The 24,878-nt window shown below is 45.8% G+C and overlaps 1 protein-coding gene across 1 annotated transcript in view; it reads left to right on the top strand.

The window, feature by feature from the left end:
• Positions 1-24,878, top strand: part of SLC4A11 (solute carrier family 4 member 11) — an 86,547-nt gene that overhangs the window by 972 nt on the left and 60,697 nt on the right. The window contains exons 2-3 of the mRNA XM_035547251.1: positions 11,540-11,590; positions 22,958-23,110. Of these exons, the coding sequence (XP_035403144.1) occupies positions 11,540-11,590; positions 22,958-23,110 (204 nt within the window). The remainder of the gene's footprint in view (positions 1-11,539; positions 11,591-22,957; positions 23,111-24,878) is intronic.

The following is a 24,878-nucleotide window of genomic DNA, read 5'->3' as shown; positions in this document are numbered from 1 at the left end:
AGGTAGCATTGCCTGGAGCTAGCAGCTGGGCTGGGGACCTCTTGGGTCTCTTCCACCCTCAAAGCCAACTTCCCTTACATCTTAATAATGAGCTGACCGTGATGCTCCTTACCTGGAGAACCTTGTCAGGTGGCAAGGAAAAAAATAAAATAAAAAATGGAGGAGATGGGATGAGCAGTCTCAGCAGAGAGAATGCGTGGGAGGTGTTTAAAAACATGTACTGCCTGTGGTTTCGTGCAGCGGAAACAAGTCTGTAGCAGGGACTGAGGACGGGCGATGTGGCTCTGAATCCCGCTGCGGAAAGCGATGCCTCTTCCCCAGCTGTGCCCTGTCTCGCCTTGCTTCGCACTGGGAAGTGTTTGCTGCCTCCTGGTAAATATATGATCACTGGGGATTTTTATTTAAATCATGCTAATCAGAGTTGCTGTAAGGGATTCGGAGATGGAAGTGACCCAGGCGTGCCAGTGTTTGGAGAACTTGCTGTTTATTTTTTTTAGGGCTCTGCCTTTTCTAAGGTTGGCTTGATGTTGCTTTAAGGAGTTGATTTATTCCCCCCCCTCTCTTTCCTTTTTTTGGCCAGAATAGACCATTCCCCTGTGGGCTTTAAGTATCCAGCCGGGGGAGACTTGGCTTATTGTTATGAAAATGTTGAATTGTGAGGAAAGTGAAGCAGTAGAATAGACTGGAGAGGGGGGAGAGGTTGTGGCATCTTCTCTCCAAAGCTTTTTAGGCACTGCTTAGCTGAATGCTGGGCTGACAGGCTCGGGTATAAACCTCCTTGGATGAGGTGAGGTCTCTCCAGCTCTATCTTCTGCAACTTGCTGTTCCAGACTTACTGCCCTGGTTCTCATTCCCTAATGAAGGCTCCTCATTTGCTTCTGTATGCCTGCATTAACCCTTGCCTGTGCTGGTGAGCTGTCAAGCTGGATAGCTTGGGGGGGAGGGGGGGGTAAAAAAACCCATTGGAGCCCAGCTGTGCAGTCGGGCATGCAGTGTGGTCAGAGCACAGCAGCTATGTCTTTAAGAGATTTGCTATATCTACCTCTCGGCAGCAGTTTCTCCCCCCCCCCTTCATCCTGCATCTTCGCATCCTCTTGTTTCCCCTGCACTGCTGTCTGTAAGGTGCAGTATCTTCTCTGTCTTCTCCCTTCACTTGAGCCTGGTTGCCACAAAGCCTCATTTAAGGAGGCGCACGGGCTTTCTCCGCACAGCATCCAGCAAAAAGCATCCGGCTCCGGAGCGCAGGCTGGCTTTAATCCTTGGCTTTCCTCCTCGCTCGGAGAGGCAGCAGATCGGGGTGGCTGGAGGAGGAAAACCGAAGCCCAGCGTGGCTGCGGTGGCATGAAGTGAAGGCGTGAAGTTAGCGGCTTGCCGGCATCTCCGCCCTGCTCGGGGAGCAGGACTTGGAGGTGCCCGGCTGGGAGCTAATGGGTTGCCCTCTCACTCCACCCATCCGCCGCTCGCCAATTGGAAGTGAGGGAGAAAGATGCTCCGGATGGATTAATATTGGAGCCGTTGAACAAGCACGAGCCATTGCCGCCTCGGCCACCTGAGCAAGTGGGGTGTGGGATCGAGATTTGGGATCGAGCGTGCGGGCTCGGGGGGGAGCAGCGAGGAGAGGAGCGGGGGCTGTTTGAGTGTGAACAGCATCTCTGCTACAGAAGTAGTGCAGGTAAGTTGTGGTCTGAACGAACGCTGAAGCCCTGCTGCTGCTGGGTGATGCGTTTGGACAGGAAATCCAGAAAAGCAGCCCTGCCAGCTCTTTAATTATTTAATTCGCTAAAGTAAGGCAGTACTTGATGTATTTTCAGTGGGCTTTGCTGCTTGGTGATGCTATCTGTTGCCAGTGCTGGATATCTCTGTATTGCTGTGCTTAAGGATGGAGAATACCTTTTGAATTCAGTTTACATTAACCAGAGCGCTGCCTTCCAGGGTTTGAGTTCAGTTTCAAGATATGCATGGGGAGATGAGTGAAGATATTTTACCTGTTCTTTTTTTCCTCTGAAATTAATGCTAAAATATCCTAACAGCCTGTCAGAAGGGCTTTACATACTGATGGTTCATGTGGGGAAAGTACAGCGCTGAGTGAAAACAACGTGCATGTATGTAATCTGTCTGAAATGCTAGCAAGCATCGTCCCTGTTGTTGTAGCCATGGAAGCCATGTAGACGAACCGTAAACAGTGTCCTACTGAATAACACCCTACGTGCATTGTCAGTCGGCAATGATTTCATCTCTGGACCAGAGTGTTTTTATTTCGGGTTGATGATATAGGGCAAAAACCAAGCTGGTGCTGCTGGATTCCCCCTGCTCATGTTTGCTGTTTTGTGGCTCCTTGATATAGAAGCTGTACGGGGTGATTTGTGCCATCCTACCAAGTCTGTCGTGATTTGAAATCCCTGTCTCTGTGGAGAGGGCTGAGGCTGCAGAGGGCAGCTCTACCACCTTTTCTATATCCCTTAGGCTGCTTCTGCTTTTAATCTTGGAGGTTTTTACTTTCAGTGTCTTGTCTGGCATCACAAATACTGAAGTTTTTGGTGACCAGGTGGCTGATCACTGCTCTGCTTCTGTGTCTTTCCATGTACAAGCACAGACCTTGGTTTTGATCCTGTGGCTTTGAGGTGGAGAGGGTCTCCTGTCCTGTCCAGGTATCCTTTGGGTGCCGGATGTGGGAAGAGGTGCAGGATTAACTTTGGTACAAAGCACTATTTTCTGTCTTGGTGGCAGTGAGATGGAAGATAAAAACTTTGTGGTAATGCACGTTGCGTTCCAAAACATGATCCTGGTCCCCTGGGGGGATACTGCACCTGCTCCTGGAGCAGCACTTCCACCTGAGGAAGGTGGAACCGGAGGTGTCTGTAGGTACTTGTTTACACCTTGTAGCTGCTGAATTGTTGCAGTATTTAATGCAGATGAAATATTGCAGGGAATGTCTCTGTTCCTCTGAATAGCTCTGAGCGGGTGAAATTTTTATGGACTCTTAACCAAGTTTGTGTTTTTATGCGGTACCGCTGTGGGTACGTGGCAGGTGGTGGCCTCTGGAAGGACCTGCCTGTCCAGGAAAAGCATTTCAACAAAAACATCAAAAACACCTTTTTCAACCTGTATCTAGCCCTGAAAAAGACTTGGGGCTGTTGCTGTATCTCCTCCGATTAAGAGTAATGAGATTCTTCTGATAGGGCCCTGTAAGCGAAAGAGCTGTCTGGAAAGCTGTCAGTAAGAGTTAAAGCTTTCTAAATTATTTAAATGCTTCAGGAAAAGTGTACTGAAGCCTCCACTGGTCTGTCCTTGGGTCTTTGCCAACTTGTGGGATCTCCGGAGGTATTTGCTTTCACTCCTTTCTGTGTAGTGCTCCTGCAAGAAATCCTTGCGAGTCTTAAATCATTGTTCTAGAGGGCCCAGCAAAACAAAACCTTGGAGGGGGAAAAAATGATTATAGCCCAAATTCTTCATCTGGCAGCCAAATCCCAAAGTGTCCTTGTTCCCTGGCTCCTCGGCTTGTCCTGCTCACCTGCTAAATGCTGGCCAAGAAACCTGGCTGAGGAGGGGGAAGAGATCCCATCAGCAAAGCAGCTGCAGAGCTCTCAGTTTACAGGGTCGTTTCCTCTTGCAGCTCACCTCTGGGAGGCACCCTTGGATATTGATTGCTTGGGGCGGGTTAAATTGTGATGAGCCAACCTGGGCAGCCTGGTGCTGCTGGTAAATCCAAGCACCACTGACACCAACCTTGTGTTTTTTGGGGGGAGGAGGTCTCATAGCTGTCACTGCTGCAGCCGGCAGGTTTTTTTTTATTAGGTGGCTTTATTGCCATGGGTGCTCTGGAGGAAGCTGGGGAGGGGATGAAGAGGGGAATTTTTCAGTGCAGTGAGGAAAATGCTTTGCTTTGAAAGCAGACATGTCTGATCCCCAAGCTCGTGTGTGGGTGTGTTTGCCTGGGAGTGAGCAGGCAGGAGGGATGCTTCCTGCTCTATCCTTTCAGTATCATGTTTTCTATTTCCACAGCCAGCAACTGTGAAAATGAATCCTGAGGTTTTGTTTACTGGAGCAATCGCGGCATGATTTAAGACCTCCTCACACCACTTTCTGTATCAGAAGAATGTCCAGCTCCTTGCATATAACCTGTGATTAAGTGCTTTAGTGCTCCCTGAGCTGTGAAGCCATAAAGTCCTTTCCTGTCTGGATCAGGACCAGCATCCTGGGATGGCTGTCCTGTGCTGGCGCTGTAGCTAGACCCAAAATATTCCTGCACCATGGGTTAGTCTGGATGTCAGAGGGCTGGTGGTGTCCTCCAAAACCTAATGAAATTGTTTTCAAAGGGGATTTAGAGCTATTAGCTCAGGTAATATAGACCTCATGGACTGTATGGAGTTTGAGGGGTATAGGACTCATGTAGGGAAGCAAAGAGGAGGGTGCAAATCCTTTAGGGATGCTTCTTTTTGGGATGAGTGGTACATCTACATACTTTTGTGACAAGAGGAGTATATTAAACATCTATGCTTTTTTTTTAAAGTGCCCCTGACTGGCTATTTCTATGCATAGGGAAACCAAAGTGGCTGTCCTTGCAGGTCCAAATTTCTTGGCTCGAGAAGCAATTGGCCAGTAGATCAGGCTGCTTAAGAACAGCATCCTCCTTGGTGCCTGCTCTGACCAACGTTGTCTTTTAGAAGCTTACCAAGGTGGAGGGGTTTGGAGTAGATTTAAATAGCTCTGGGTAATGGTTGTCTTCTAGACTGTGTTCAAGAGTTCAAGTTGACTTCTTGTAGGTGTTTGCATGCAGATGCTGCGCTGAACAACCTGGTTAGGTAAAAGTCTCCAAAGAAAATCCCTGCTCTGTTGCCAAGCCATGCCAACTCCTGCCATACCATACCAGCACCTGCTTTTTTAAACCTCTGGGTGTCCTGTGTGGGGGTGAAATCCCCCAGAGTGGGTGTGCTTGGTGTGTTGTGGCCACCCTGCAGCACCCAGTTGTGCTTTGGGGCTCTGCTGATGCCACCAAGACAAGTAGAGGACAAGGAGAGGAGGGATAGGGCACCTGTATGTTGTCTTCTAGAAGGGTTTATCCCTGTCAGTCTCTGCTTGGGATGAGATGCTGATGGGTGCATCTGCAGTGAAGAAGCATGCATGGTGCTTGCAGTGGAAGGGAGGCTGTAAAGAGGTCTTTAGCTGATTTTTGGCTTCCATCCCTTCAAGGTAAAACCTTCAAGGTAAAACACCCTAGAAGGCAGTCAAGTATTGATACTGCCCATTTGATGAATCACAAAATGTCTTTTTACCCCTATTAAGTGTTTTCTATTATGTTGTCCTGTGTTTTTATTGTTGCAAACCAGTGCTTTCCGCAGAGAGGTCTGTGTTTGGGCTTGTCACAGGCAGCGGTGCTCCTATGCTGTACTTACCAGCTGCTTTCCTGCCCAAGTGTTAACAAGCATGCCTTATTCATCTTACAGTTCCTTGAATTATGGTGATTAGCTCTGAAACCCAGACTTGTGTTTTGTTTTTTCTGGCCTTTGTCACACCTCTCAGGTATAGAGAAAACAGGTAAAATTTCAAGCTTTTGTCCTGTATGTTGATCATTATTCTTGGAAAAGCAGCATATTGGCATGTTTCTCGTCTCTCCCTGCCAATGAGATGAGTTCTCACCAGCCTTTCCCAGCTGAAGTATTACGGGCTGTGGGAAGGGATCAGCTATTTAATGTGTAGATAGAAATGAGAAGTGGTAACTTCAGGCAAAACAGCTTTTCACATGCTGCTGTCCGTCCGTTCTTGCTGACTTGAATGGCTTTAAATAACTTGCAGCAGATGTCTCCACCGGGAGACCTCGCTGCTTGGTTCTTCCACAAAAACTGCGAAGATCTTGTTCTGTAAGCATGAGTGATGCTATGCAGGGGAATCCTGCAATGTTGATACCTTGGAGTGTGATCAGAGTCGCAGCCTGTTGAGCTGGTTTTCTATTCCTCTGAAGTGACGCAGTTGGGTTACAAAAGGAGTTTGAAGCTTCCTCTTCCTCTAGCTGTTGTTGAGCTCTAGCTGCATGCAGAGACCTTCAGACTCTCAGTTGCAGGTTCCTTTCACTCGATGCTCCCCATAATTAAAAGAAGTCCCCTGCTGAAGGTTTCTCTTCAGATATTCCTTTTTTTCTGACATCTGTCTAGTTTTCTGTTAATGTTGGGTGGAGAAGGGAAGCAGTGTAACTTGGTTAGTAGGCAGGTGAAGCAAATGCTCTCCCTCTGCCCCAAATCCCATAAATCCCATGAACCTTCATGCAGCTCCCTGGTCACCTGTGAAGCTGCACCTGTCTTGTGGTGTTAAAACATGGTGAGGTGTAGAGAATCAAAGAATAATGTTTGAGCTCACAGTTGATATTAAAATACGAGGTTTGGTTTGCCGGAGCCCTGGTTGGGGTAGCTTTGTATTGTCAGAATTAGGTAACACCATACATGTCTAAATTGAAGCTTAGACTTGTCCTCAGATCTCAGTTTGAGGTAGGGAACCAACTGCAAACTTCCTCATCATGCAGGGGAGCTGGCTCAACTATTTAGTGGTAATGGATGCTTTTAGCCAAACACCTTCATGGAAGGAAGCCTGAAGTGGCCAATGACTTTCTCAAAGCTAAAGTCCTGCATGTCTTCTGGAAAGAGCATTTATTTCCAGGTAAATGTGATGTTTAGGGTAGTGTCATGCTGAGAATTGGTAATTCCTCCTGGGAGAAAACTGGGAAAGTTTGAAGGTTTTTCAACTGACCCTTTAAGCAAGAAGTTAAAACAAACTGATTTGCTTTTCTTTGAAATTCTCAAGGCAAGAGATGCACGTACTAATGAGTTTCAGAAATGTCCCAAGAGCAGCAGCAAAACCGTATTGGAAGAAGGCTTGAAAGTGATGGGAACTGGGGTATTGGAGCACACCCTGGGTTGAAGGGTGATGAAGGGACCTAGGACTTTCTCATCAGTACTTACTGAGTAACTAAACACTCCAGATGAGTTGTGCATGCTACTTGCGTTAACAGACCTAAGAGGTGCCTTCATTAAAAGGATCAAAAGTGATTTTTTTGGTTACTGTTTAAAAATTGTGTTGCTTCAAAATAAGTTCCGGTTAAATACCAAGACACCAGGATGTGGAGAGCTTTACTGGAGGGAAATCATAAATGCTGAAGTCTGTAGTCAAAATTCCCATGCTACCAACTTGTTAGAAAGCTACATTTTGCTTCAATAGAAGGCTTGAGCTGCAGAGCTGTTTACTTGGAAGATACCAGCAGCAGAACATTTTAATCGAGTTATCGAAGTATCCAGAGAATGTGTTTTTATTTATAATCTGCTAGTATTGCAAGGCTCAAGAGAGCTTATTACTAACCTTAAAACAAGAGAGTTAAAACGGGTTATTAGGAGATCTGAGATGCATCCCCTGCAGGAATTTAATAATGGAGGATGGCATGGCAGGGTTTTGTCTGTTCCTTTTGTTGTTAAATGTAAATGTAAAAATGGTAAGAATGTAAGAAATCAGGAAGCGCATCCACTTTTTGTCTGATGCTTCCCCCTGTGGATCCCTTGAGTCCTAAGACTGAGCACCTTAAGCTACAGCAAACTCGAATGTCCTACCAGTTAAAAGTACTCTGAGCTTCATATACCTCCCCCCAGTGGCTCTTTCCATGTGATTACAGTGGCTTCGAGTCAAAGGGCAGTGGCTTCCTTTTGAAATCTAAGCTGTATCCCAGAGTCTAGAAAAATAAGCTTTGCTTTCTGCTTTGCAGCACTTCAGTGAATTTTGCCTTTAAATGCAGTGCTCACAAAGAGATGAGAAAACAAGCTTTTTATGTGAAGGAGAAACTATGGTGACACTCTTAATGCCTGTCCAACTTATTTAACGGACGTCTTTGCAGGGAGTAAGGTAGGGTGGCAGTAGAAATTTATTGGAGTAAATTAACTCTTAAAAATACTTATCAAAAGAGCTATACCCTGAGCTTATGGGCAGATAGGAGGTGGCATCTTTGTTCTACCTTTGGATAAGGAAAGCAATTGAAGAGTGTGGTGGTCCTTGTAGGTGCTGGATGAGAAAGCAGAGCCTGGAGAGTGAAGACGTAGCCCTCTCCATCAGGTATTGAAGGCATGAGAGAGAATTTGCTGTGGTCTATATCTTAGCTCCTCAGGGTGATCTGTTCCGGCTTTGTCTATAGAAGCCTGTCCTTATGTCTTGCTGAAATTGCTTGGTTTGGATTTTAATTGCTGAAATCTAAACAAAAAAACTTGGGGGGAAAAAAACTATCAGTATGGTTTTGGATCTGATGGAAGTAACGTGGGGAGAAAAATCCTGCCCCGCAATAACAAAGTGCTCACCAGCATGTAGGTCTGTTCCTCTAGCCTGCAAAGGTGCAGGGGCTGATTATACTTCATGGAAACAAGTCTGCAACTCCAGGCACACCCTGGAGCATTTTAAAATTGATCTCTAATGTACCTGAAGACTTGTCCTAGGCCAGCTAAGCTAAGCAAATGAATTAATTACTGCAGTGTTTCATAACTATCTCTTGGATGGGCTTTTGAATTTGAAGGACTGGAGGTGAGATGGGGAGAAATGCTGTTTTGTCTCAGGCTTTGAGTACGTACCTTATTGCTAGAGGAAAAGATAACTCTGCTGTGTTGTCTGTTCTGTGCAACTCAAACCCATTACTCCAGTCTTCAGGAAAACATGACTAAGGAGCCAAAACCTCATTAATATCCTATAAGCCTTGTGGAAGGAGAAGCACTGGAGCTTGCTGGTGTGTTTGCCTTGCTGACTGCTGCTGAGCATCTACTGGAGTACAGTCTAGCTGGTGTTGCTCTTAGTATGCTGTAAATATAAACTAGGCTTGCTTGTGCCAAACAGCTTGGAGAAATATGGGGTTGAAAGGGAAAGGCGATGTATGAGGAGAGTCGTCCTCCTCTCCCTGAAATGTCTCCTTTATTCTGTGTGGTTAAATTGGATGGATCTGGGGATGGATCTCGCTTTCTATAGATCTTCTGGGATGCAGATGGTGTAGCCCCCAATTTACCCCTTCCTACCTCCACTTCTGCGAGCACATTGACCTTTAAGCTAGTTCCATAGCTCCATGTGTGTCTGTTTACACTTCTGTAAACACCCCATTGCCTTTTACCTCCTGGGCACACTCCCTACCATTCTTGATGTCAATGTGCGTAGCCCCTTCCGTGGGGGTTGCAGCAACTTGTGAAAAGGCTCCACCACCACTGTTTTGAAGCCCAAATCCTGTTGGCACTCTGGGATGATATTACATAGGGAGAAGGCAAATTACCAGGGCTGAACTTCAGCCAGGACATAGTAGGGTGAACGCCCGACTTTTTTCCCAAATGTGCCATTGCATCTTTAATTATAAGGTTAAGACCTTTATTTTCTGACTCATCTGAAAAAAAAAAACAGCACCTCAAAATAATTGCCTGAGCATGTTGCCTAGGGGACTACTGCTTGTTTGTGACTCAGAGGAGCGAGTGCCACCTAATGAAATGGCACTGATGCTGTAACACTCAAACCTTGCTCTTTTCATGCCTAGTCCAAGCAGTGACCTGGCCAGTCTCCTGTGAAGGCACCAGGTCAACCCAGGCAATGCTGCACTTAGGTGTTTCTGATGAAGAAAGCACTGGGTGCTATGTGACCTGTAGAAATAAGTGTGTTCAGCTAAAGGAAAACTAAATAGCTTTGTTCTGCCTAGTGGAGGATGAGCATGTTGCTTCAGGCTCCCTCAGAAGCCATAGTAGATGTGAGGAATTGATATACCATCCCGGGGGAGCGCTGGCCTCTGTTCCTTGGGTAATCCGTCTGCCTAGGCGGACTTTGTTTGTTTCTCTGAAATACGTAAATGCAATCATTACACAATAAGAGCCTCTTTAAAAACCTTCCTTTGATCATTAGCATGCTAATCAGCCTGGATGGATCTTCTCCTTCCCTTCCAGGTGGAGGGAAACAATTGACTCGTGTAATGGGTGCCCCTTGGCCACGGTGCGTTTGTTCCTCTGGCCCATTGTTCTGGGATGAACTTGGAACATGGTGTTTCTCTCTTGGACCAGACACTTGAATTGTCCTCGGATTTGTGTTTTTTTAAATGGTCATCAGGGTGTCCCTCCAGGAACCTGTGCAGCTAATGCTGTCTGCTCTGAAATGTCTGAGCCATGCTGAGCTGTGACAAGTGTTAGGGCTGTGGAAGATGGTGTTGTCAGGGGTGTGACTCGTATCCGTCTGGTGCACAAAGGCTCCCGGTGGACCAGGATGAATTGTAATGCTTGAAAATGTGACACCCTAAAGTGAGAGGGGAAAACAAGTGCGTATAACCTGTAAGCCAAAAGTTATGGGATAGAGAAAGGGTCTTTGGGAAATAATCTCATACCTCAAACGAAAAGCAGGAAACCTAATCTGTAAAACAATAAAGCAGGCGAGACCTTTTTCCTTGTTGGCCCAAATTCATCCCAGGCTTGCGTAGGTAATGTTTGATTAGCCTAATGAAGTGGGGAAAGACAGAGCAAACCTATTCCTCTTTCTGATTGCGTTTTGGCTGGGAAGCTGTGTATAGAGAGGCAGCATGCAGGAACTGCCTTTGCGAGGGACTGCTCAGGTGACCTGTAAGGCTTGAAATAGACCTCTATCAACTGGCTGTTAAAACAGGGCATGCACCTGTAGAGAGGAGTTGGTGTTCCCAGCCCACACAGTCTGAGATGTCAAATACTGCTAGTGTTATAAACAATCAGGCTGGGTTTGGCTACCAGACTTTGATCACACCTGAAAGCAGGTGCTCCTGTGCTGTATGAACATCTTGGTAGATACCAAACTTCCCAGCAGTAATTGCAGAACTGACTTGCTAACAAATAAAATGTTCCACAATGAATTACATGGACTTGGTTCTGGTGCTGCTGTGTTTGTGGATTCGCTCTTGGTCAGTCCTCTCCCACTTGTGGTTTCCTTGCAAGACTCTCTTGGTGCAAGTGGTGCTTCGTGCAGGACCCCAGCTCAGAAAGCAGGCAAAGGAAGGCTGCTGCAGGGTTTTGGTGCTTATCTTCAAGTGTCAAGAGCTGTTTGGGGGATGTCCTAATGATTAAGAGCAGTAGGATAGGATGTAAAAACCTGTTCTGATCTGAATTGAGTTGTTTTTCCTACACAAAACTAGTTCTTTTTATCCAAATGTAAGATACAACCTGGACTTCATTATTGCTTATATTTTAAAAGGATTCTCTTGGATGCTTAACATCTATTATTTCTGCATGCATTTGTTTAGGTTCAATAGGTCACTGATACAATCAGGCTTGTCCTGATCTTTAGTCTTGCTGTTTTGTGGTCCCAGCCCAGGATGCCTGAGACAGCCTAACTGTTTTCATGCAGTAATTGCAACTGTATGGGATATTCTGGTAAATGCTGAAGTCAATAAACAAAAGGTTAAAGTTGCCACATCGAGGAAAATTTTCCTCGGCCTGTGGTATTTTGGGGCTGTAATCCAGGCTTAAAGTGAACTTAGCAGCGAGGTGAAGATGTTCAGCGTTGTAATGATTCTTACGTTTCCTTTTTCTCTTTCTAGAGTCTCCACCAGCAGCGATGTCAAGAAATGGATACTTCTTTGAAGAGAGTGGCAAGTATTATTTGACTTATGCGTTGTCACCTTATTGGGGCGAGAGCTGTGCTATGGGGTTAGCTGAGAACTCGAAACGGGTGATACAAAATTCATGTAGCTTAAGCAGCATGCGAACGCAGGCTTGCATCATAGTTGTGTAATCTAGTACTGGAAGCAGACTCTGCATTTTTATGTCCTGTAGATGGTCTAGATATTCAAAGCAGTAAATAATCACCTCGTGTTGTCAACGCTGACTATTCTGGGTGGCTCCTTGCTTTTCCAGTTCTTTCAGGATGTTTTCCTGTAATGCAACCTGGCAAGTGCAGTTGTTTCCCACTTTTTGGAATGGAGATCAAATGTAGGTGTCAGATCCCTTTGGAGACAGCCTGCTAAGAGCATCAGGCAAACACTGCATGGTTCCAGTAAATGTATCTTTTAATGCAGAAAGCTCTCAAGGATTTCTTTTGAACTATGGTTAAAGTGAGGCATTTGGAAGCTTGTATCTGCCTTAGCAAAGGTGGCTGAGCTCTTAGAGATGTGGTACTGATAAGGGCAGAAATAGCATACAGCCAAACTTGAAGTGCAGGGAAGTTCCAACTTTTCTGGTTTTGGAGAAATGTGCGCGAGGTTGTTAGGGAGAGATCACTCTGAGATGTAAACCCAAGACCAGTCCCTGTGGGATGTTATCTGAAGGCATGGGGTTTCTTGCCCATGAGGTGTAGTGCTTGGACTGTTCAGGATTTCCAAATAGTGAGAGCACAGGACTGAAACGCTCCAGTTATTTAGGTCTGCAGATGCTCGTAGCTGTCATAACACTCATCTCTCTTGTTCCAGAGGGCCAAGCCTTTAGGTGAACATCTGGGAAGGGGAGGCTGAATATCTGCCAGGTGCAGCTGCAGTGGATCCAGTGTTACTATTGACAGTCCTTCCTCTGGCACTGGCTCACTCATCTTCTCTGAAGGCACAATATAAGCCAATTTCTAGGAGAAAAAGATGAAACTGGGAGTAAGCCCCATCAGCTCTAGCAAGAGGTCTTTTGAAAAGGCTGGGTGAAGTAACAGAAGGGCAGAAACTAGTGCTTGAACTCCAGAAGGCTTTATTTCCTTGGTATTTGTGGGTTTCCTGAAGGCGTATGAGGTTTGGGTAGCTCTGCTCCTACCCTCCTTGGATTGCTTGTGTCCCCTTGGGATGTGGCTGGTGCTTCCTTGTGAAGGGGAATGTAAGAGGGTGATCTTGGGCTGGAGCCTGGGGAGATGACAAAGCCTCCAGTTTCTGGCTAAGCTGTGTAAGGGCTTGCTGAGGGCTAAGGGAAAAATACAGCTGCGTTTGTCCTTCCTGATTATGCAACGATCTCCTAGATCCACCTATTTCATCCCAAGCCTTCCTGCCACAGAACACCAGGGCAGCTATCTGTCCTAGCATCTTATGCTGGGAAGCTGCTGAGTGTCCATTTTCGGGATGTAGCTGCCTCTAGCAGATGAGCTCACTATCACTAATACTTCCTCTTATTAAAGAAAAATATCAAACCCCCAAGCCCCAGCAGACTTCTGTATGTTCTTAGAGCACATGCTTTTGGCATATTCTGTGCAAAGCTCTCCTTTGAGCTCTGCTGTTTTTTTCAACTTGGTGCTATGGCAGTGAGAACTTATTTTTGTCCCAGTTGTATTATCCAGCTTCTGCTTGGTCTTAGAGATGGCACCTTAGAGCTACCAGTAAGGGCTTGATAAAACTGTGCCTGCTTTTTTCATGTTATGCTTCTGCATGGATCGGGGGAAAAAAGGGAATGTTGCTTGCAAGTTCATTTTCAGCCTGTGTGGTATCGAACCATACTGTGATTGAAAATATGGTGTATTTTCCTCACTCTCAAATCTGTCCTCAGAGCCTTCTAGTCATTGCAAACTGACCTTTTTTGAAAGTTCACTTGGTGTTGGGTGAGGAGTCACCTTACACTGCCTGGTTGAGCTGAGGGTTTTTCTGCACAGAACATGTGGGCAGTGCATCTCAGGAGTCGCTAATGCAAATACTCACATCACCCTGCAAGGCAGCACCTTGGCTCTCTTCAGAAATTTAATGTGGATTCTCAAGGAGTTGCCCAGAAACTTAATTAGGCCTAGAGGAAACCGCAGAGGAAGAAGTTACCTTTTCATGTAGTTTCAAAACAGCTTGTTTTGAAATGGGGCTACGTAATCATTGAGCTGTTTATTTGCACCGCTTGTTTGGATCAACCAGTTCAGTACTGAGACCAGTACATGCTTTAAATTTGAAGAAAATCCTAATCCGTTTGCTTAAAGTAACCCTTCCTTTGGTTTCCTTAGCACTTTTTTCCCTCACCTCTCAGCTGAGAAATCTCTCCTGATACTATTGCTCTTTGCACAGCTGGGCTCTTTCCTTATCTCCTCCTGAGATCTCTCATACATATGGTTTTCAGTATCCTTAGTAATTAGGATGTTTTTGTTCCAGGCCATATCTGAGGTTCTGTTTGAAGACTGTCTTGCCAGCTAACTTTTTTTTCTTGTTGTGTTCTCAGTAACAGCTGCAGCAATGTCAGACCTTGAAAGTCGACATTTCAATTTTGAGCTTAAATCATTATATCGGCGTGATTGCTGCACCAACACAATGCTTTGTAAGACTCGCCTGGATATTTGCTGTTCACAAAAACTTACTGTGGTATTTAATAACTTGTAGCTCTGTTTATTAGTCACCGAGGAGCTGGGAAAAGCCCAGGAAGGATTTTCTAGCAAACGGATGCTAATATGTGACTATTCTGAAAGCTCAGAGGGGTTTTCATAGTCTCCTGTCTGATAACTTCTTAAATGGCTAAAAACCTGGAAAGTTGATCAAAGGAGCCCAATGTATTGAGTCACAAGTTGAAAGTTTCTGGTGTACTCTAGTTCTTTGCTACTGCTGTAAGAACTAAGCTGAAAGCCATGGCTGTGTTCTTCAGTGCATTGCAGAAGGCAAATGCGTGTGATACGGCTGGCAGGAAAAAAACCTGCCTAACATCTTTCTGTAGAGGCAATATTAGGATGAAAAATGAGGAAAATAGTTCACATCTGCCCAGTTAGTTTCTGATGTGAAGCGTGGTGACAGCAGGTATGTGTGGCAGTTGTTGGCCACATTTGGTTTTGATTCATGTATTTCATCAGACTTAATAGTTGTCTTCTGACAACAATATCTCACTGGAAATCTGTTTTCTACCCATTCTTTTATGTCTGGACTGAGCTTTTTTCCACAAACAAATGAACAAAATCTGGCATTGTGCAGTAGTACATGTTGGTGTGGACTGTGCATTTAAGTCACTTGAATCATCAGCAAGGTTTTCTCAAATGAGGTTTGTTCTTCGCAAATTTAGGTGACTAATGAGATTTTTGTAGACCCAATCCAAAGGTGAAGAATACTGGGAGTCCAGATGAAATGCGGCTCCACAATCCACATTGAGAATAACTCACCAAACCCTGAACTGGCCTGTCAACCTCCTGCACCTTCATTATGAGGGAATGGGGAGGGTGAGCAGCCAGTGCTCACTACAAGTCTATTAGCTCTAAGGGCATTGCGATTAGCTGCAAATGATTAAATTCTGCCAGTGTGTGATGAGCTGCTTAATTGGTGCAAGAACTTTCTCTGATAAGGCACAAAACCGGAGGCTTTCTAGTTCCTCTTGCAAAATCCCACGGAAGGAGTCGCAGTGTAGCGTTGGGGATATCTGAATTGTTGCATTGTTCTTAAAGCTGGCTCAACAGATATTGCAGCATAAATTTTGTCTTCCAGAGCAAATCCCTTACTGCTTGGTCTCCCCTGACTTATTAATTGGTTTTGCTGGCACAATAAATTGCAGTTGTGCTGAAGGGCCCCAAGGCCCCAGTCTGGCTTGGGATGTTTGGATATATTTTATCTACTTGTTTTTGTTTTTCAAACAATTTTATCTACTTGTTTTTTGTTTTTCATGTGTGGTGTTTTTGTGTATTTTTTTAAACTTGTCTCTATCTGTCTTGGAATTGTTTGCCCAACCAGGAGATTAATCTAAACGTCTTTGTGGAACAAATTCTTTCGCAGTGGGTTTCCCTGATGAGATGCCCAGTTTAACAGCGGATGATATGCTACTGCTACCTATGGACGGGGAGAATGAGAGGGTCTCTGGCAGATGTATTTCTGAGAACTGTCTACTGGGAGGCCTATAATAAAATGAACGCTCCAGATTTCTGCGGGTTCTGGTACAGAACTGAAATTCCACGTGCTGCTGTATTTTTTAAAAACAAAACAAAACAAAGCCCCACTGAATTACTTGGATTATTCACAACATTTCCTAGAAATCTGGCTGCAAAATACAATACTGGAATTAATTCAAAAGTGCCTGGGTGCTTTTTTTGTAGCAGATCAGTTCTTTCAGTTCTGTTATGAATTATTACTGAAGTGGCAGGGGAAAGTTTATATTTCCATCTGGCTCTTCATGACAAAAGACGGACTCAAAATAGGGTTGGAAACATGCAACTGAAGTTATGGCTGACTGGTAGTGGAGGGATCTGTTACCTCAAAGATGTGGATCTTGTCTTGGTGACTCACCTGCTAGATACTTTCTACCTTTTTAACCAGATGAAATTGTGGTTTAATTTGTGGCCTTGAAGCATTCTGAAAGCTTAGGGAATGGGTTGACACTTTCACAGCAGGTGGCCATTACTGCACAAAGCTATATCTGATGGGCTCCCAATAGCTTCTCTAGAGCCAAGAAGCATCACCAACACATCCCCAGCTATTCTGCTTCTCGCAAGCTACCTGTGGAGGGGCTGGACTTGGAAGATGCTTTCTAAATCTCACCTAAATGATCCAGAAAAGCCATTTGTATACCTGTGCCAATGAATAGCATTCAGCTTAATAAAGGAGGTTGTCTAACACAAGCATGGGAGGTAACATTTGGATGCATCTTGCCAATTTGTTGTCAGCAAGCCCTGAGCAGTCCAACAACACAGCCTGTGGACAACCCCTAACCCCCAGTAGCCTTATTCTGAGCTGGCATAAACCATCTGTGTGGCTGCCTGCCATGGGGTAGGTAAATCTCCCTAGGCTGAAAATAGTGTACCTTGTCAGGGAATATCTCAACTGTGAACCAAAGGAAAATGCTTAATATTCTAGCAAGCATCCAGCTATATACAGAACTGCTTTATTTAATCAATGTAGCTTAAATTTTTAATTTTGGAGACGGCCTTGCAAAAAGTGATGTGATAGCAGCTTTTGGAGAATGTTGCTCTGTGGCTGCAGCGCTAATTTGTCTTGTCGATGGCATGGAGTAACTTGTTAGGAAGGAGGATATCTTTCATGGTTTGCTTTTCAGACTCTTATGAGTTACCAAAAAATCTGAAAACAAACTTTGAAGTTTAACCTCAGCGTGAAGATGTAAAATCTAGGTAAATGTTTACCTAAAAGCTGCTCTCCTACCTCTGTAGTTCTTGTCTCAAATGACTTTTTGATAAGTAATTATGCTGAAATCAGCCTGTGATGTGTGACCAGAAGCTTCCATTGGTTAGTGTGTGTATGTACAGGATGCTATATAAATTTTTGTTTCTGGAGTACTGTGTGGACTGGAGAACTGGTAATGCTTGTGCAAAGTGTTTCTAACTTCCCTTGCATCCCTTGATAGCTTTGTCCCTGCCAATATTAACCAACTGTAAGGTGGTCTACCCTTTGGAGGCAATACGAGTCCACACTTTAGTGCATTGTGTAAAGGTCAACGTGGAGTTTAAGGCTCTGTTATTGAGTTTACTTTTGCACTCAACACAGGGAATTTAGGTGTTTTCTGAGAGCTGTAATGAATCCACAAGCCTGCAGTGCTCAGGGAACAAAGCAAGCCCTCTAACTTTCAGCTCAGGCTGATCATTTTAGGCTAATTAAAACCTCATGCTTTTCTTGAAAATTATTCTTGAAAACTAGTGTCTATTGTTAAACAAGTTGAAAATCCAAAGGATTGGAAAAATCAGATGAAGGTCACTTAAATTCAGTCTGAGGCCCTTAACACTGCATTACAGCTGAGCACTGGGATGCTTGAAGAACAAGACCTGATTTTAGGGTAATGTCTGTATTGAAGTTGATGTCCCCTTATTTTTAAAAGCTGTGTAATATATATTACTGCTCCTGATCATCCTTCTATAATTAACGTCCTATAATTAATCTGTGTTTCTTTGGAGAAATTGGGTCCATATAGCGCTTGGGCTTCTTTGAAACAAGAACTTGCGAACTCCTGTGCTTGATCGAATCCAACTGCAGCAGAGCTGGCCATTTGGCTTATGTGAAGCTTATGGTTTGAAACACTAAGGATGAGGCCAACTGTTGGGTTTCAGTTCCTAATGGATTAGGATCAGTGACAAAAACATCTAAAGCAGTGGAGTTAGAAGGCAAGTTTTTGTTTTTCCTGGGTAAAATGAGCGAGGCTGGATCTGACAGGAGCACAGCGCATGCTGCTACTCCCCCACTCTGGTGGGGTGATCAGTGCTGCTTTGCAGAAAGGACTGTCCTGTGACTTGATACCTTCTGTGCCTAGAAATTAAATTCATTTAAGAAAGCTGAGATGATTTAATGTGACTGCCTCATCTTGTTGAACTGCTGATTGTGTGAACCCAAAAGAACCCTTTTAATGCAACTTTCTGGCCTTTTGAAGAGATTTCATGGGCAGGAACAACTACCACTTCAGAAGGAGAGATGCCATCCCAGTTTTCTGGAAGCTGGGGTTTGATTTGGGTGAAGGAATTGACATTGCTGTGCAAACAGGTGCTTGTCTGCTTTTCCAGGCTTGTAGTGTAGACTACCTTGGAAGTTGAGGATAAAAATCAGTTTTTCCAGAAAAGCTGCTTTGGGAGTTTTTTAGTCTTAAGGATCACATATGGCGTATTCAGAAATAAAACCTGCAATTTTTGCAGAGATTTGGCAGAAGTTAGCAACTCTTGATAAGCTTTGATCTTAGCTAGATTAGAGTAAAACAGAAAAACTGTGGATGTGTATCTTAATCTCATCTATGCAACTGCTGTCTAAACAGTAGCAGCAATCTATACTGAAAAAAAATTCCTCCTGTGTAGTACACACGCCTAGACTGTGCAGTGTTTGGGTAACAGTAAAGCAAAAATTCCTGATCTCCCCCTAGAAAACTCTTCCTTAGCACAGGAAGGCAGGTAAAGCATCTAAACCGAGTCTGCAGTGAAGTGTGAACAGATGCATTTGTACTAACCTCCTGGTTAGTGTGCATGCTTGCAGATGTTGATTTAAAATAACATGATTGGCTTTGTGTCTCCTTTGAGGCATACTGGAAGGTTATGCTGGGGCTGTGTCTGGCATGAGTCTCGTAGCCTGGCATGTGGGATGATGTCATTAGGAACATAGCTGTTTTTTTTCCCAGGAGAATTTTTTGATTAAGACTTTCGACTTCCTTGGAGAAGTCTGCAGCCCCTGGGCTGTGAGCGCTGCTCCCACGGAGCAATTAAGCTTTTCTAGGGAATGTGTATGGGATTGGAGTTGTACTTCCTGATAACTATTCTTCCACTGTTTTTTATTGCTGCAGCTGCCAGGTGCTGCTAAGACAGTGGTGGGAGAGGTAATGCCACCTCTGCTTGCTGCAGCTTAATTCATGGCTCTTCCAGTTCAGAGCCCAGGGCTCTTAAAGGTCGGATCAAAATATCTGCAGGGTAAGCGCTTTGTGTTGTGAGAGGGTTGATAGAAGCAGAACTGGGGTGGTGACGGGAGTGAAGGGGAGGCTGGGGATTGGTATTGAGATGGTCCTGGGCCAGGCATGATTTCAGGGAGACTGATGCTTTAGAGGAGAATGTCTAGAAAAAATGCATTTCTTCCTAGCCACCCCATAAAATGTGGGGTGTGGCTTATTTTCCTATCCCAAGTGATGGGCTCGGATGCAGAAGGACTTAAGGTCAAAGCTGCTTCTGGCTGCCCCCTGTGAGGAGCAGATTTTGTTTCGTTAGGATGGTGCCCGCTGTGCTTGGCCATGTGTACTTGTTGTGACTTCCCATTTCTGTCCCCTGTGAGATGGGTCCTGTAGGGCTGAGGGAAATCATCCTGTGACCATAAGGTGCTCTTCAAGGTACAGGAGGGCTGTGCTGATCTTCTCAGCCAGCTTTAACTTGGTTCCTAACTCTAGCCTCAGGCTCAGCAAAATTTCTTTCCTGTAGTGCTTTTAGACCCTATTTCAGGCTGGAGTGGCCTCTCCTGTGCTCGGGGGTCTGACTCACCCTGTCATGTAACTCCTGGCACTTCAGCAAGTGCTGCCTTCCTATAAAGATAGCAATCTGCAGGGATAGAGATAGGGTGTTGAGGTGCTGCTTTGGAGGTCTTTAACTCTTCCCCAGCCAATTTGAGGCACAAAAGGTGTTTAATCACATCCCCCAAGCAACTACTCCTAGCACAAGCTGTAAAGCACTGGAGTTCTTCCATATGGAAACACGATCAATATTTTCACAAATTATGCAATGGACGCATCAGATCTTGCTCCAAACTTCTGCAAAACACTGCTGAAGATTTGAGAGAAACAGAACGGCTTCTGTTATTGCTCATGGAATCTGCAGCCCCTCAAGAAGCAGGGGTGGCACTTGGCAGTCCTCAGGGTGATGGGAAAGCAGCTGCCAGGGCTGGAGGCGGCTCTCAAGCTGTGTCCATGGGGAAGGTGCACCTGCCATGCACACTGCTCATCTCCTTACCTCGAGGTGATGCTGTGCTTGACAGGTACCAGTTGCTTGCATTTTAAAATACCTGGCAGGCTTAAGCAGATGGATTCAAAACAGCCTGGGTTGAAGCCTTGAGGTGGTTTAGTGATAAAGCAGACACCTGCCTGGGAGTGCAGTTCCTGTACAGCCCAGGTTCGGGATTATTTGCAAGCAGTGTGTTTTGTCCGTCCCTTGCCCAAGGGACACGAGACTCGGCTGCCTTTTGTTTTGCTCTTTCCTCCCCTAAGGAGGGAGGAACTGAGGATGCTTCCCTTGCCAGAGTCCTCACTGACCTCTGCCCAGCCCTGTGATCTTACTCCACCCTTGCCCTTCTTCCAGCTTCTGCACAGTTTCTCTCCCATCTCCAGCCCTCTCTGCTTTCAGGATTTACCACTACTGCTCTCCTATCGAGCCAGTTGCACTGGGATTGGGAAACAAATGTAGAAATTTGTATGCTTGGCTCTTACCTATCTGTCTTAATTTGCGTTGAGATAGGGTGGTGGGTAAACTCAATCTCGTGCTCTGCACAGTGTGTTCAAACGACCCTGTGTGCCTGTAATCTGACCCACTCCCCAGGAAAGATGAGGTGCAGACCTGTTGTGACATCTTCTCTGGGGTTGCCATTCTGGATATAGCTGAGATGGAAAAGCCAGAATCATGGATTTTGGCCCACCTGTGGCTGTTTCTTTTTTGCTTTGCAGGGCTGCCTAAGGTTTCTTGGCATCAGGGGTGTGTCAACACTAGTGGGTGCTCAACATGGGTGAGGAGAGGTTATGGTGTCCAACTGTTCTGGAGGAGCTAAACCCCCGGTTTTGCACGTTGCTTGGGGCTGAGATGCTTGCACAGGAGCTTGCAGTGCTGGCAGGCAGCCTGTCTGTCCCTCCAGGGTACAGACTGCCCCTCAGTCCTGGTATGTCTGCCAACCCTATTTCATACCTGGAGTGTTTAAGTGTTTCCTATACTCTCCTTGTCCGTCTTCTTTCTGGCTGTTTTGTGCAAATTTCCATTGTGCAGGGATGGAAATAGCTGCCTGAGCTCCAGCAGCAGCAGAGGACAGCACCCTTGGTGTGTATTGCTGGCTGGTTGACAGGCTGGATGGGGACAGCAGGAGCTTGAATGCTTTTTTGAAGCCTTGAGAGCTGTTCAGATGGGACTGGTTCATGCTTTCTACTGCTGAGCAGGCAGATGGAGGCAGAGGTGGAGAGGGATAATTGATTTTTTTGGTAGGTTTCTAACACCTCAGAAGTGGCTTAGAAGTCATGTGAAAGTTTGAGCCCCTTTTGCTCCTCGAGCCCTCCTTGGGAGATGCAGAGCAGTCGGGACAAGCCTGTGTCGGTGCAGTGTTCGCGGCAGGAAGCGCTGCAGCCCCTGTCCTGCCTCACAGTTCCTGTTTGTGGCTTCCCTGCTCACAGCTTGTTTTTTGCAGTGGTGAGCTGTTGGCTCGAGATCCCTCAGACTGTGTGCACTGCTTTTAGCTGCTTCTCTTGGTGCTGCTGCATCTACATTTGCTCACGTGAAGCTTTAAAAAAGCCATCAGTATTTTAGAGTTTCTATTCAGGCTCCTGCCTTGAAGCTCACCCTTTTCATTCTGCTATAATGCCTAAAGCAAGCTAATGAAATATATCCCTCCTGCTTCAAATTAGGTATAAAAGACTTCTCAGAAGATGGGTAGGAGCTGCTGAATAATCCTGGTAATGTAAAAAATTGATGTTCTATAATGTATAATTAGAAGAATTAGGGACATGATACATGAGCTCACCACAAGGGTTTTCCAGCTGCTTCATAATAAAATGTTGCAGTGAACCAGCTTGCTGTTGAATGTGACTAGGTTAAACTCTAATTAGAAACCTTGCGAAAGGGTAAGGAGTTGTCTGCTGTAATTAAGAAACTTGTCCCTCGGTGCTGCCACCTCCTGTGACCTCTGTGAGACTGCTTGGCTCTGTGGGGAGTGACAAGTCTGTCTGTCCATCTGCATTGGGTGTCTCCTTGGAAACCATTTTTTCCCCTCTCTGTTTTAAATTGCTAAAACGCAAGCACAGCAACCACCCTGCCAGTGGGGCGAACACAGGGTTTGGCTGGGGAGGGCTGTGACACTGCCTTTGCTTCAGGGTCGCTGAAAATTACAAATGTTTTGGACCCCAGTCTGTTTTCACACTGGTTTTTGATCTGAGTGAGGTGGTGTTTAATGGATTTAGAGCTGATTTACTGCATGTGGGGCCTTAATTTCCACAAACAATAAAAATAACTGCTCAGTGGTGCACCTGGAGACTTGTGTGCCAGCCCCACCAGCAGGGTCTTACAGAACCCATCTGAAATTGCTTGCTTCAGGTGCAGGGTGCTGAGGAGGTTTGGTTGGTGGCATTCAGCCCCTGGTGATGCCGCCTGGTGACAGGGCTGCCACTTGCCCTGACCCCACACCCAAAGCAGGCCCATGTTTACATGCCAAGCTGGATTGTGGAGCGGCCATTTTGAACACAGGCCTCAGCATCACTGACAGACCCTTGTGGGAACTGATTCTTGCTTCCCTGTGGCAGTTGCCAGTTGAAGGCTCAAAGAAGGCCCTCGTGAGGCCCTGGTGCCTCCACAGCTGCCTGGCTCTGGCCCTTAGTGGCAATGATCAGTGCGTATGCATGCCCCCATGGCTCTGGCACAGCGCACACCATGGCTAACTGTATGTCCTTCTTGTTGGCAGGGTACCTCAAGTGCGACACGGACGATGGCTGTGAGGCCAAGGAGGAGGCAGGGGGAGAGGAGCTCTTTGATGCTGTGAACTCCTCCATCGTTTCAGGGGACAGCATCAGGTTCTTCGTCAACGTCAACCTGGAGGTGCCGCCTAATGCCACCGGTGAGTGTCACCCTGCTGCTGGAGCTTGGGAGGACAAAAGCAGAGATGAAATGGCTGACCCTGCTCTGCCCTCCTTCCAGGCTGCACCATGAGCATGTTGGATTTCAGCTTAGGGATTTTTTTTGGAGAAATATGTGGAAAACCCAGTAAAAATTGGCCTCTGGGTGCTAGTTTTCAGCCATCTGTATGAAGTGTCCTGATTCCTTTTTCCCCTTTTTTCCCCCCCAAACAAAAAAAAGTACCCCCACAGTGAATGCTTACCCATCTGATGAAGTCACCTGGGCTGTATAGCACAAGGTTGTAAAGTGTTGTGCTGGGTGACTTTGCGCCCACCCTTGCAGAAATAAGATTTTTTTAAAAACAAAACAATGTCTGCGAGCCTAGGACAGGTCCAGTGGAACTCTGTTCTGCATTTAGGGCCCGAGGACTTGCAATTGCTTTTGGTGCTGTAGGCTGATCGCTGGAGGAGAGATCTCCTAATGAGAAATCTTTATTTTGAGAAATCAGTTGGGGTTTTTTTTGGTGCATGTACTGTCTCCAAGTAACTTTAGTGAGACTCTGGGTTTTCCTAAGATGCAGGGGTTTTGAAGCTTTTTTGATGTTTTATGTTGATTCAAAATGCTGGAGGTGAGTCAGAGCCATGGTTTGTACAGGTCAGTTGCTGTTCTACAGCAGTTGCTGGTGGTAAAAAGTGTGCGGAGGGACTTCTGGTGTCACATGTGCCTTTCAGGTTTAACTGTGCTGTCTGGAATCAATCCCCACACCCATTGCACTGAGGTAGACTGGAAATGAAGGGGAAAAACCAGCCTGTTAGTCCTCTTACAGAGGTCAGGTTCCTGCAGGGTAAAACCAGTGATTCACCTGGAGCAAGTGTAGCTTTGCATCAGCAAATGAAATCAATGTTCTTGTTCCCCTTGGTCTGCTGGGCAGGGTAAGCATGTGCATGCAGGACTACAGCCCTGTGTTGTTTTTTGCCTGATAAGCTTGTTGAGGTAGGTTAGTCCCTGTTCCTGGCTCCTGGAGGAGCAGCAAGCCACAGGACAACATGGTGTTGGTGAAACCTGGTTGTTTTTTGGTCCTAGCCAGGAGTATGCTTGTTGAAAAACTGGCCCACTGATTGATGGGGAAGTGCAAACAAAGCATCAGTTGTGCGTGGGCATCCAGTATTGTATTTAAATTATTCCTGATCTACCCACAACATAGGGGAATACTGTTGTGTGCCAAGCTCTGACACTTGGGCCCCGGAGTAGGTAGCTCTATATTTATAAACTCCCCTAAGCCTGCTTCAGCGATATTCATACCTGCTGTGAGGCAGCTTCACGAAGGGGAGGAGGGCCTGTAGGACAGCTGCATTGGTGCAGAGTGAGCAGTGAAATGCACCCATGGGACTTCTACCCTTATTGAGCTGTGGTGGCTTGACTTGTATAGGACAAGTGTTTTGAGAGGGGGAGAGGACAGCTGCTCAAAAAGGAAGTGCACAGAGAGCTCTGGAGTTGAGTGCAGGGATTTCAACTCAACTTGATTCTGCTGGCACCAGTGCTGTGCTGCTCCTCAGGGGGAAAAGGCTGACAATAAAGAGGCGGTTGGGCAGCTGTGTTGCAGGGGGACATGCCTGCCTGAAGCTATGCTCTTTGTACCCCCTGCCAAGCTGACATCCTTTAGAAATTTTGCCTGACATGGAGAGCAATGTAGAGGGGGCTTCCAACCAGCCTAGCTAGCACTGAACAGTGAAGGTATCTAAAATGCTTGCTATCATTAAAATCCTTAG

The sequence above is a fragment of the Cygnus atratus genome, chromosome 4, assembly GCF_013377495.2.
Source record: "Cygnus atratus isolate AKBS03 ecotype Queensland, Australia chromosome 4, CAtr_DNAZoo_HiC_assembly, whole genome shotgun sequence".
NCBI classification, from domain to species: Eukaryota; Metazoa; Chordata; class Aves; order Anseriformes; family Anatidae; genus Cygnus; species Cygnus atratus.
Note: the sequence above shows the minus strand (reverse complement) of the source record. Positions and strands in the feature narration are given on the sequence as shown.